Raw genomic sequence first — 14,401 nt, 5'->3', positions numbered from 1 at the left:
CCTTCGAAAACCATAAGAGTAGTTAGTGGGATGTAAAGCCAATAACACTAACTAATTTGATCTTAAACAATATTTCACCGAGCTCGATAGCTCCAGTCGCTTAATTGCGGCCAGTATCCAGTATTCGGGAGATAGTGGGTTCGAACCCCACTGTCGGCAGCCCTGAAGATGGTTTTCCGTGGTTTCCCATCTTCACACCAGGCAAATGCTGGGGCTGTACCTAATTAAGGCCATGGCCACTTCCTTCCCACTCCTAGCTCCTTCCTGTCTCATCGTCGCCATAAGACCTGTCTGTGTCGGTGCAACGTAAAGCAACTTGCAAATAAAACAATATTTTCTTTAGGGTAGGTTGACTGGAGAGGACTGGAAGCTAGGGGCTTGGAAATAAAGGAAAACAAGAGAAGATATACAATAAGTAAGCGGTTCCTGCACGTCAGATACAAATTCCATTGCCCTTTCAACCTTCCTCTCACTCATAAATTGGGTCTTGAAACATATTCTTCAGGGTAGGAAGATTCTGTGGAGATTGTGTTGTCTCCAATAACATTTTTATTAGAGGAACACCCGAAGTTATGATAAATGGACATGGCAAATCTCCATTCAAAATTATCATTTTATTTAGGATATAATTTAAGTCCTAATACATGATATGAATATATAAGTGACTGCTTACATTATCAATCATTGTTACAAGGTATCTGGACAGTAAGGGAAAACATTATTAAAATTGGGATTAATCTCACATAACTCATCTATAAAGACTATTTAGATGTATTTGGAAAGACAAACTGGTACCAAATGACTGGGGTAAAGGAGTAATAATACCTATATTTAAGGGGGAGGAGGACAAGAAGATATGCAATAATTATTAAGCAATCATGTTCATATTTCAGCGAGTTTAACAAGAATGGACAGAGTAAGTAATGAGAGCATTCGGGAGATGGTAAATGAGGTACCCCTACAGGAAAAGATAGAAAAATCAAGGCTGCAGTGATATGGACATGTTAAGAGAATGGGATAAGAGAGGATACCAAGAAAGATGTTAGAAATGGAGCTGAATGGGAGGAGACCTAGAGAAAGACCAAGGGACAAATGGCTGAGAGGTGTAAAGAAGAGCATTGAGGCAAGAGAAGGGAACTGGACGACAGTAAGAGAAGAGAAGTGGTGTATGGACAGAAAACGATTGAGAAGCTTATGTTCCAAGCAGACCCAACATGTGGTTGGAAACTGCTCCAGATGATGATGATGACTAGGAAAGAGGACAAGGAGAAAGGTATAAGGCAAATTACAAGAAGAGAAATATGTATTTTGAAATGGAAGATCAACACTAGACCCCATATTCAGTATGAAGCAGTTAGTTGGCAAACATTGGGAATTCAGAAGAGATAACATGAAGATAACATTCCTTTATTTTTAATTTTTAAAGATTTGCACTGTGTAACCAGACCAAAAATATGGAAAATAATGCAACAAAAAGGTTTTGGAAAATAAATGATAGAATATGTGCAAGCAGTGTCCAGACACATGTGGGGAGGACAAAGTGGTTTTGGAACGAAGCTGGACTATGACAAGGAAGTTTACTATCAGCACTCTTATTCATAATGTTTATGGATGAAATTGTTAAGGAGACAAAGGCAGCAGGAAGCTGCAGATAATACTGGGTTGTGCGGAGCTAACAGAGAGGAAGAACAAGGGCATCTCTGCATATTGAGTGAGATTATTGAAAATCATGGAATGAAAATTAGCGTGGAAAAGAGTAAGACTGAGATGTTAACTAAAGGAATAGAAGGGAAGGGTTTATAAAAATAAGGGGACAAAACCTTGAAATTGTGGAGAACTTCAAGTACTTGGGAAGCAAACTGATGCAGGGTGCAGGGCTGGACATAGAGATCAGTAAAAGAACTCAAGAGGGAATGAATGAATGAATTCCATCAGAGTGTGAGAAGTAAGGTTTGGAGGAATGAAGTACCAATGAAGTGTGGGTGATGTAAATGAGGACATCAGGAAGGAAATATGAATGGAAAAGCTTTATGATGGAATGGAGAAGGATAAACTTAAATGAATTTTACTGTACGTATTAAGAGATGAAAGAGGGAAAGATGACAAAGCAGAAGATGGAGACCCAGTTGAAGGATGGGGCCAGAGGGAGACCAAGACTTCGGTGGTTAAAAACGATCAAAGAAAATATAATAAAAAGAAACCTGCATTGGAACACAGTTACGAGGTAACAATGGTGGTTGGACAGAGGAAGATGGAAAGGTGCCATAAACATCCCAATCCAGCAAGACCTGTATGAGGGGATGATGATGATGATGATGATGATGATGATGATGATGATGATGATGATGATGATGATGATGATAAACTTGGTCATTTCAAACTTGTGCTATCACATTACATTCTAACAAGTAAAATTAGCATAGCGTTCATAAACACTGTCCCAGAATTTCATCCTTCTCTCCTCAATGTTTCTTTTCACTGTTAGCTGGCTTCTTATGTGAAGATAAGCAGGATCCTCAGGTGTGTATGGCCTCCATGTTACAGGCAGGAGAGTAGACTGTTCCGGGGTTGGGTTCCTGTAATGATTTATTTCAAGCTCAGTACTTTACTGGGAATTAACTTATAAGTAAGTGACAATTCACCACGTAAAAATTTGTTATAATATTTTACATTGAGGCAATTTTTAGATTCACTACAAAGTATTATTCTTTTAAAGAGTCTAGATGAGAATCTATCAACACTTTGAGCTCCTAGCATTATGCTCTCAACTACAGAGTTAAGACAGCTTTACATAGCACTGTGGTTGGGTTGAAAATACTGGGTGGCATTGTTCTGATTCACAAAGAAATGATTAGATCAATTACATTTTGAGAAAAATGTTACAGTACTCTTCTTTTAAAGTTAAAAATAAATTGAGTAATGGTTAACAGGCCTATACAACAAATAACATTGCTTTCTAAAATAAGGAATGTTGGATTTTAAAAAAAAAGGATAGAAGAAATCAGAAACCGTGATAGGATGCTTCTGCTGGAAATCATTGTCATTCCCCTCTTATATTCTTTCACTGTTGTGCCAGTCTATTTATCTCCGTAGAGCAATTAAGCAATTACTGAAAATTTGATCTATCAGTCTTTTTTTTTTTTTTTTGCTACATTTAGTTAAGAATTGCTTTTGTAGAGGATAGTTATGTTACTGAGGAAATGGTTTTAAAAATTAGTTCAAAGAGTTGGTTTACAGTGGGGCGAGGTCACTGTTATGGTTCGTGAACTTTTCTACTTCGACACCTGAGACAATTTCCAAACAGTACATATTTGGCAAACAAAAACCTTGGCAAAAGTAGCTGACCTATTGATTTTCAAGGACAACACAATCCATTAGAGAGCACAGGATATGGATTACCTCAGGGTAGTGTTCTATCTCCAATTTTATTCAGTAGTTATACCAATGACCAGCCATTCCCCAAGGAATACCACAAGATTTGTGAATACAGTATAAAGGATTACTATGTATTGGAAAGGTGGTTTTTATTAATGTATCAACTTCTTATTCTGAATTCGAATACGGCTCTATAATGAGATTCACAACTTGCGATGAATTCCTTTTACGAGGATACATATATCTCAAAATCTGAAGATGTTAGTCATGGTAATTCGTATTTGGAAGCTCTTTTGAAGAAACAGGTACCGTTTATTTCTGGAAAATTCACTTAAGGAGGGAGTGTGAAAGGAAGAGAAAAAACTTGAATTCTTTTTCTGTAGAAACTTATATCTCAAAACTGAAGGTTACAGACATGGAAACTGGAATTTGGAATCTTCTTGAAAAATAAAGAAACAAACATTTTTTGGATGTGGTAAAACCAACTTAACATTCGGAGGTGGAGTGAAATAGGAGTTGAATTCTTTTCATGAGGATACTTATATCTCAAAAACTAAAGATGTTAAAGACGTGAAAATTGGTATTTGGAATCTCCTTTAAAAATAAATAAACACGCACTTTTGGGGAGGGGGAATCAACTTAACAGGTAGGAAAGGGGGGGGGGTGAAAATGGAGTTGAATTACGTTTATGAGGGTACTTGTATGTATGTTGGGTATTCAGCCCGAAGGCTGGTTTGATCCTCTGCAACTCCGCCAACATATCTCAAAAAATGAAATGTTAGAGATGTGAAAATTAGTGTTTGGAATCTCCTTTAAAAATAAAGAAACACGAATTTGTTTCTGTTTTCCGGAAAATTGACGTAAGGTGTGTGGGTTTAAAAATAAGTAAATAAGGAGTTGAAATATGTTTATTGGGATACTTTATCTTAACAACTGAAGCTGTTACAGATGTGAAAGTTGGTATTTTGAATTTTATTTCAAAATAAAGAAACACGTATTTTTTGTTTTTGGAAAGGCCACTTAAGGCAGGAGAGGGGTGGAAAGAAGTGGAGAAGAAGTTGAATTATTTTTATGATTATACATTTATCTCAAAAACTGAAAGTGTTACAAATGTACAAACATGAAAACTAATATTTGGAATCTCCTTTAAAAATAATGAAATATGTATTTTTTTAGTTTCTGGAAAATCCAGTTAAGGGACTGAAAGGAATTGGAAAAGTGGGTGAATTTTTAAAATGAGTGCAGTATATCTACATTATATGTCAAAAACTTAACATGTTAGTGACGAGACACTTGGTATTTGGAAAGTCCTTTAAAAATACAGGAATATGTACCTTTTTGTTTTCGGAAAAACCAGACGAGTTGGCCGTGCAGTTAGGGGCGTGCGGCTGTGAGCTTGCATCCGGGAGATTGTGGGTTCGAATCCCACTGTCGGCAGCCCTGAAGATGGTTTTCTGTGGTTTCCCATTTTCCTACTGGGCAAATGCTGGGTCTGTACCTTAATTAAGGCCACGGCCACTTCCTTTCAACTCCTAGGCCTTTCCTATACCATCATCGCCATAAGACCCATCTGTGTTGGTGCGACATAAACCAGTAGCAAAAAAAAAATCTAAGAAGGCACTTAAGGGGTGAAAAGAAGTGAAAAATAGTTGAATTATTTTTTATGAGGATACTTATATCTTAAAAACCAAAGATGTTACAGATGTGAAAATTGGTATTTGGAATCTCCTTTAAAAATAAAGAAACATACATATTTGTTTTCGGAAAATACACTGGTGGGGGAAGGACTGATCGAGGGGTTGAATTCTTTTTATGGGGGTACTTACAGATATCTCAAAAACTGAAGATGTTATAGATGTGGGAATAGGTATTTGGAATCTCCTTTAAAAATAAAGAAACATGTATTTATTTTTTTGACTTGAGAGAAGACTGTTTCTCACATGTACAGTTCTATGTCGCATGGTCGTCTTAGCCACAAAAGGTAATACCACAAACATGGTTTACAAAGAATTTCTTGAGTGAATGAACCTCAGTTTTTGGGTGAGTTTTTATACTGTAGGACTTTCAGATAATGTTTTAGTACAATGCCAAGGAATGATTACTTTGATCAAATTACGAAATTCACGCGAGCGAAGCCACGGGTAATTGCTAGTTATTGATATTTAATGTGCAGTTTCACAGTTCTTTTTACGGGCTGGTAGGAACAAACATGGAGTCTCTGCAATCAAAATGTTAAAATAAATGCATTTAACGTCAATACGGGCCGAAATGTAATTATTTTCATCAGTCAGTTATGGAAAGAACCATGTATAGAAGGCGCAGGAAAAGAATGACAAATGGACATTATTTAAACCTATTATTTAAGAAAAAAATTTGCTCATCACTCAATATATAATCAGACCTTGAAGCAATAAGAAGACTTAGGACTAGACTGAAAGAGATTATTCATCTGGAGTAAATACCGTAATTTGGAAGGAAATATAATTCGCGGCTACACGCCCAACACTTGTTATCAAGATTTAATCGCTGCGCAAAAGATAAAATACTATAAAAGGAGATAAACCAGATTACAATAGAGCTACGTCATGAAGTGGCGCAGAGCTTAAATAAATTTGCCCGATACCGCTTAATAGTAAAAGATACGTACTGATCAGCTGTTGAGTGCGTTCGCACCAATAAAAATATAGAGGAAAGAAGTTCCTTTTCAAATTGGAATAAATACTTAATAATTATCCTAGTTGATTTGGAGCTAGCATATTGGACTAACTCTACCATAGCAAAATCCATACAATTTGAGCTTCACAAGAGACATATTAGTTGAAGAATGACAGCAATGAATCACATATTTTGTTATTATTCTGTTACATACGTACGAGATTCCACTATGAGCCTGTAAAGAAGCAAGGCAACACTATTTGGATCCTGATGAGGCAATACGATGTTGATCATCCCAGATGACCAGTAATCAATTGTGGAGAGCTACGATGAACCCGATCACTCGTGGAGGAACCAGATGACGAGATCCTAATCTCAGATGACCGGAGATGAGAAGATATCGAGACCACCTTGAGCAAAGCTAAGTCCATTATCTGAGTCGTTTTCGTAAGTAAGAGAATATTACCTTTTATAATTATATGTTGATATGTGTGTTTGTGCGAAGACAGTGCGTAGATAAACGTCTAGATGAGATTATTGGAAGTAGGTATTCATCTATATGAAATGTCAATTTCATTAGTAGGCGTGGTCACCAAGTGATATTCCGATCGTAATGTTTCCAGTGATATGCGAGAGTAAATAGTTAGTGTTATTATTATTATCAGTGAAGAGTAAAGTGTGAAGTTGAGATTAACACCAGTGTATACTATTTTAATCAAAGTCACTCGGTGCGAGATTGTATATAGGAAGTGTTTATGAAGGAATAAGGCAGTAGATTACTCAGAGTTATGATGTCAAATTTGGCACTATGACGATAGGAAGTAAAGAGGGCATTTTAAGAATGCCACGGCACATTGACGCGTTATAGATATGGTATAAGGATGAAAGTGATTTATGATGGTCATATTTATTATTTTCTTCGAGAGAGATAGTCATAGTTCTTCTAAGTGAGACGATGTGATTTTCAAATGATGTTTCTGAGAGTGTCAGTGAATTCTTGCCAATTCCATATGATAATTCTTAATCCTATGCATTTTCACATAGCTTAGGATACGATCTCGAGATTGATAGAGCAATGTTTTTATCAATGTTAGGATTGTCTAGAGAGTCATACATGTAGTCATGATAATATTTAAGCCTTCACTGAATTATTTCGGATGAATTTGAAAACTCTCACTGTGTATAACATTATTCTGAACAATATTCAACCTACTAGACTAATCACTGGTGACATAGCTATTCAAAACGGATTATTTTTAGTCGAAGATAGTGTCTTCTGACCAAGTAGATTTTCCGTTAGTAGTAGGTGTGATGATAATTTCATAGGGTATGTATGATGACGTTTCTTACAACCAAATACGCACGTAGACTAATACTTATCACTAAAATTAAGGTCACATTACCTTAAGTTTATAAGTTAAATCTTATGATAACGTTACTTGGAGGGTGATTACGACTTACACTGGACATAGCTTAGCTTATGGTGAGTGACACAGGGAAATATGAGTAACTAAGAGGCAATTGAGCATGCGAATGTGAATATTTAAACCGTGAAACATACGTGAGTGTACTTGTCAATTCAAAATCAGGAGAAGTTTTGAGATAGTTTTCATTGAGAATTTTACACCTGCATCGAGACAGACAGTTAGTGTAAATTGAAATATGTGTCAGTCCTGTGAGTAAGGAATAGGTAGTAACGAACTGAATTTCATATTTATTCGAAGAATAACTGATATTCAGACAATTTGAACTCCAATTCTTATCTGAACACCAACTCGATGATTCCATAACCGTTCTTTATTTCTCAAGAAAGTTTAATCAGAGATATTGTAAATAGTAATTGATACAATTTTTATTTTTTTTCTTCTTAAAGGATTCATCCAACACTCTTAATATTCTTGATTTTAATGTTTATTTTCTTGCCAGTATGGCACATGTAAATATAATTAATTTCATTCATATTAGTTTAATTCATTATCGCCCAACTTCGTAAGTGAATTGCCTACGAATGAAACCATATGTTTCTTTTTAATTCCCAAATGTTATGTAATATTTCTTCTAATATTCTATAATGTTGAGAGATCAATGGACTCATGAAATGAAATGGTAGAATCCTAGAATGCGTTTATTTACGATGAGTTCGGAGGATATGATTTTTCTGAGATGTTGGTGAAGAATACAGACTGTAGGAATAACAACGAATTACTCACTTCAAGAAGTTTTCATTGGTCGAATTTAAGATGATTTTTCTTATAATGTCTAAATTAATATTTAAATAAATGTGAGATAGTATAACCTCAGCATTCTTTCTATGTGTTCCTAGAATAAGTATTAGTTATAAGATAGTGGTATCTTCAGTTGACGACAACTTCTCTATGAGCTAATAAGAGTATGGTATCTAACTAGTAACGGGTAAGAGACGTCTTTCAACGTTAGTTAGAATCTACCATTAACCGACCTGAACGTTTTTCTCTTACGGAACCCATACCCATAAAACTTAGTCGTTGAACCAATTGAATTTAGAGCTAGTCAGGATCTCTTGTGTCCATGCCTGGACGCGGGAACGGTGCAATATATATAAGAAAACATAAAGGTTTATTAATACTGCCTTGAGAAATTCCCCTCTTAATTATTACAGGGTCAGATAAAGCTTCGCCTAGTCTAATTACCGGTATATGAGTTCTGTTTTCTAGAAAGATAGCCACCCATTCAGTCACTCTTTTGTCAAGTCCAATTGCACTCGTATTTGCCAGTAGTCTCCCATGGTCTACCCTATCAAATGCCTTAGATTGATCAACCATGATACAGTCTATTTGACCTGCTGAATCCCAAATATCTGCTATATTTTGCTTGAATCCTACAGTTGATCTTCAGTGGTAGAACCTTCTCTAAACCCAAACAGCCTTCTATCGAATCAGTTATTAATTTTGCAAACATGTCTAATATAATCAGAAAGAATGCTTTCCCAAATCTTACATGTAATGCATGTCCTACTGATTGGCCTGTAATTTTCAGCTTTATGTCTATCACCCTTTCCTGTATACACAGGGGCTACTATAGCAACTCTCCATTTATTCATTATTTATGTTTGTTGTTGTCTGATCTAGAAGCTCCAAAAATCCATCCATCTCTTCTGTGTTCTTATTATTTTTATCCAGTAGTGTAGCCAGGGTCGGCCAATGTTGGGGGGGCAGGGGTTTTGGGGGTATACAGTAGTTACAAAATGGTAGAATATAATAAAGGTGCTTATGCGTGTGTGGTGCGCACATGCATGACTTGTCATTATATGGATACTGATACAAGCAAATTATGTAGATATTCAGATTGCAGTACACTACAAAATCTTACATTAAAATACAGAACAAGAACAATATGATCAAGGTCAACAGTCTTACAGTGAATGGTATGTTAAGTTTACAGTCTAAAATCCAACTTTTGAGGCTTCTTACAAAATAGATTCAACAGATCTGTTGGTTCCAGTCTCTGAATGTTTATTCTTTTTACTGTTTATTGTCAGTTTCTGTTTATTTTCTTTTTGTAAATTTTCCATGGGGGGAGGGGTTTCAAACCCCCAGTAAATTCTCCTTGGCTACACTCCTGTTTTTGTCAGTTTTTATTTATTGTGATGTTTCTGACATGAATAAATAAAATCTGAACACTGAAGTCATGGTCGTTATGACAATTTTATGTAGGCAACGAAACCCCATACTAGCGCATCAGAAGCAATGTTGCATTTCTTGGCACATCTGACAGGAATGAATTAGCTGTATGACACTCCTTGTGCTCTTTAATGCTGGAGATATTAACTCATTTATACTCACCCAAATTTAGCAAAGTTAGTCCACATTGTCACCATCCTCCGTAAAGTCAGCATTTCTGGGGAGAAGTTGAACAGCTTGTAGGGAATGTTCTTGACAGCATGGATGTAATATACATCTTCCACATGACTTACACCTGCAAGAATAGTAGCATACATACAGTTAATAACCATACACTACATAAGTTTAAGCTATTTGAGAAACTGATAAAGAAGAAGTAAAGAAACTTGTGTTATTGTGAATGAACAATGGAGAGACTTCGGTGACATTCAGTAAGCAAATACACCGTAGTGATAACGCACGCGTAAACAGTTAACGAATTGAAGGAGCCAACAGCTTCAGATACAGAGCGATGCACAAAATGCCATACACTGAAAAATGGCCAACAATGATTTTTTTTGACCATACTATAATACATCAATTGCGTATGACATTAATGGCATACATTTAAGTATTGACATTCATTAAACTATTGTTGAAATTCCTATTTCCAACTAACCATACCCATGGTCAGATTAAGCAAATGTAGGGCCTTTAGCACGTGTTATAAAAGGTGTCATAAATTTTAAAAGTATAAATAAGCATTGAAATGTACTATGTTAGGAGAAGTCAGGGATAATTCAAAGTGTTCTTTTGGTGATATGAATGGTTATAATCCTACATAGTTATCACCACAGGAAAAGTTTTTAAAATGTATCTAAATTTTGTAGCACAGTTTATATTCAATCTAGTGATTAGAAATTGTACACCACCATCTCTCCTACCCTGCTGGCCAACTGATGAAATTTTCAACCAACGTGACTCGAACTGGCTAACCATGGTGTCAGATCATATAGACCTCATGCCTTAATGATCATGGCCACCAGGTGGGCTATGAATAGATAATCAGATTGAAAACCAAATAGAAAAACTATATATTTACCTCATTGCAGTAAATGTTGAAAATGCTTTCCATCAGCCTATAGACAAGTGTTGTAGTGTATGATGATATTCTGGTTTACTCTCTGAAATTCAACCTCATAAAACTTCAAAATATAAAAATATACTCTTCAACACTGAATTCAGAAGCCATGAAAGGCACTAAAGTGATCAATTACTGCTGCATTAGAAGCATTCGCGTGCTGTATGCTGAGGGAGCATTTTTTGGTCAGGTAGCTATTTCATCATTCACTCACTCAGACGCTGCAGAGGAAATAACTGGCAACTCGACTGAGGCTCGCACTATACAACCAGTTGGCTAGCAAAGAACGAAGGTGGTTTTGGCTAGCAGAAGAGTGGACATCTTTTGATTAGACTGCTTAAGCTGTAAGATCATATTATGAGTCGGTGTTTGTCAACACAACTGGTGGCTCAGTGATTTTTCAGTATTCCTCTTTTTTGTACTGACTTGCCATTATTCAGGTTTGTCTTTCTCCAATCCTATCATAACAACAATGCCACTGAAATGGTTGTCATTCTTTCTTTCCACATTTGACCCTATCATTCTCTGCTTTCCCCTGCTTTTTCTAGATTTTAGCCTCTGTGTGGCTGGGTGGTATCCATAGAGAGGATGTGCTTCTGAAGATGACTGGGGCCTTTCTTTGTTAGCTGCTATCTCCCCACAAATCTCACCGGGAGCAATACCAACTAAAAGTTGGATCTTCTCAATGGGTGTAGGTTTCAAACATCCAGTAATGATCCTGCAGCTTTCTTTTAGAGTGATGTCAACCTGCTTCGTATGAGCTGACCTGTACCAAACTGGGGAGGCATATTCTTCTGCAGAGTAGTATAGAGCTAGAGCTGATGTTCTGATTGTTTGTGGTTTTGCTCCCCAACTTGTTCCTGATAATTTTTGTAGAATGTTGTTTCTAGCAGCTATCTTTTGTTTTAAGTTTTGGCAATGTTTCTTATATGTTAATCTGCGATCCAGCATAGCTCCCAGGTACTTTGGTGTAAAGCAGTGTTCCAGTAAGTTCCCTTTCCAAAGTACTTTGAGTTTCTGAGAGGCCTGTACATGCCGCAGATGGAACGCACAGATTTGAGTCTTAGCTGGATTTTGTTTGAGTTGGTTTTTCTCATAATAGGTACCTAGCTCTTCTAATGCAGCAGTTAGAGAGATCTTTGCTTCATCAAAGGTATCAGTTTGAGTAGTAAGTGCAAGGTCATCGGTATAGATAAAGCTTTTAGTATTTTCTGGTAATGGCTGGTCATTAGTGTAGAAGTTGAAAAGAATAGGAGCCACTACACTGCCTTGAGGTAGTCCATTCCTTAGATTTCTCCATCTGCTTCCACGTCCTTGGAATTCAACAAAAAATCAACAATTTTCCAGGAGAGTAGCTATCGTTTTGGTTACCTTGATGTCTGTAATCATTCTATAAAGTTTGTGTAATAGTATCCTGTGATTTAGTGTATCGTAGGCGGCTGAGAGATCCACAAAAGCCACACCAGTGATCTTCCTCATTTCAAACCTGTCCTCAATGTGCTGGGTTAGATGTAAAATCTGTGCTGTGCAACACTTTCCTGGGCGGAAGCCACATTGTTGAGGGATTAGTGCTTTGTCTACTATTCCCATTAAGCAATTGAGCAACATTCCTTCCATCATTTTGTACAGGTGGCAGAGTAAGGATATTGGTCTGAAATGTTTGGGAACCGAAGGCTCATTTCCAGGTTTCAGAAGCCAATTCCTGCCCATGGTGCCCCTGCATAGGTACCTGGATTAAAACTCCAGTACTGAACTGAACGTTAGCATTCCAGAAGTACCTACCAGCGCCATCCATACTGGTAACAGTTTGTCTGTAGTTTGCTTTAGATGTTCAGTCCTGATTTCATCTGGTCCAGGAGATCTATTATTCCTCATTTTCTGCATAGCCTTTAAAATCTCCCTTTCTATAATGGGTTCCATCATATCCTGGTCTTCTGGGGGTCTGATTTTAGGTCTTGATTCTTTTGCATAGGTTACTTTCTTGATATGGTCTTCCCAGATTTCCATTGATGTGTTGGGTTGGAATCTTTGAATTTTTGGTCTTAAGGCCCTATACGGGTCTGCTCTGCTTCCATAATGACCTTTCTTTGTGCCTCTTCTATGTATTACCTTTTCTTCTTTTTTAGCATGTCTTTATAGCTATTCCTCTGCTGCCAGTATTCTTCCAATGTTTTGTTGTCTTTCTTTTATCTCATGTTGTGATGTTTTTTCATGATATCCTTCCTCTGAATATAGCATAATTTGTCAAACCATGGTTTTGCCTTTGTCCCTTGTACATATGGGGCTGCTGCACTATTGATGCCGTATTGGATCCATGTTGCAGCGTCATCAATATCTCCTTCCTTGATGTGTTCCACTACCTTTGGTATATCCTCCATCATTTCTCTCACTTTATCTATGTTTATTTTCTTGATTGTATTGTTAGATGATGTTGCTGGGATATCGTCATTAACTTCACCATCTACTTCTAAGCTGACTGGGATATGTTTGCGGATAGCAGCTCCTTCTGACAGTATTGTATTGACACTCCTTTTTTCCAGGCATTTCTGTGGTGCATATGAGGTCTATTGTACTAGCCCCATTGTGACTTATGTATGTCCAGTCTTGGTTTCGATTACGGACATGAAAACCTTCCATTAGGTGACTGACTACTTCATTACTCTTTGAATTTTCTATATCCATTCTACAATTTATATCACTAGCTAGAACAGCCCTTCTACTTTCTTGAAAAGTATTCAAAGCTGCTCCAAGACAGTATATTATGTCCATAGTGGTTTGTTCAGGCTTAAAATAAGCCACCACTATCACACATAGTTTTGTTTCTACAACTAATATATATTCCTCCCTCCATAGTAGCTTTATTGGGGCCAGATGTTGTTTGACTATACAGGCAATGCCACTGGATGGTCTTCCTCTATTTGTGTATTGTCTTGCGTATGCATGAAAATTGTAGAAATTTGGAATGTCAAATCTCGATTCCTCTCTAACCATAGTTTCCGTGAGAATGCAAATATCATAGTTGATTAGGATTTCACGTGATAGAAGATTCAGTAGACTTTGTAGTCCTTCCACATTCCATGTTAGTATCTTTGTTGTCCTGCTAATATGGGCCTTTGTATTTCCATGGTTGTCGAAAGGGACGACAGTAGACGTCAGGTGGCCAAAAATTGCAGTTGTAAACTAATTCATGTTTCTCAATGGGTATGGCTACTTTGAAAGCCTGACTTCCAATTCTTTCATTCACCATGTCACAGTGGATCCTTCCTTCCACTCCATTTTCCTTTAAGTATGCAACTACGTCATGTGTAGTAGTGTCTTGACTCTTAAGTCAACAACAAATTTAAAACAGCATACAGAGATTACCTACTGAATACACAGTGTTTCGTGTGATTGGTGACGTCTGATAGGTTATGTGATTGTGGTACGTAGGCTGGTAACAGTAACATTTTACTGTACATCTGAAGAACACTGTTGCTTTTATCATTATTATTAGGTTGTTGTTATATTTTTATAGTTATAGAGTAAAAGTACATGATATTTAGATTTTAACTTATGTACATAGACAACTGTTTATTGTCACACTTGTATTTCT

The 14,401-nt window shown here is 36.7% G+C and overlaps 1 protein-coding gene across 2 annotated transcripts in view; it reads right to left on the bottom strand.

Annotated features, from left to right (window-relative positions):
• Positions 1-674: 674 nt before the first annotated feature.
• LOC136877312 (juvenile hormone esterase) overlaps positions 675-14,401 on the bottom strand; it is a 138,229-nt gene continuing 124,502 nt past the window's right edge. For both annotated transcript variants that reach the window (XM_068228502.1, XM_068228503.1), the window contains exons 8-9: positions 9,852-9,984; positions 675-2,576 (exon numbers count right to left, since the gene is read on the bottom strand). In XM_068228502.1, the coding sequence (XP_068084603.1) occupies positions 2,402-2,576; positions 9,852-9,984 (308 nt within the window). In that variant the 3' untranslated portion in view covers positions 675-2,401. The remainder of the gene's footprint in view (positions 2,577-9,851; positions 9,985-14,401) is intronic.

This window comes from Anabrus simplex, chromosome 7 (genome assembly GCF_040414725.1).
Source record: "Anabrus simplex isolate iqAnaSimp1 chromosome 7, ASM4041472v1, whole genome shotgun sequence".
NCBI classification, from domain to species: Eukaryota; Metazoa; Arthropoda; class Insecta; order Orthoptera; family Tettigoniidae; genus Anabrus; species Anabrus simplex.
Note: the sequence above shows the minus strand (reverse complement) of the source record. Positions and strands in the feature narration are given on the sequence as shown.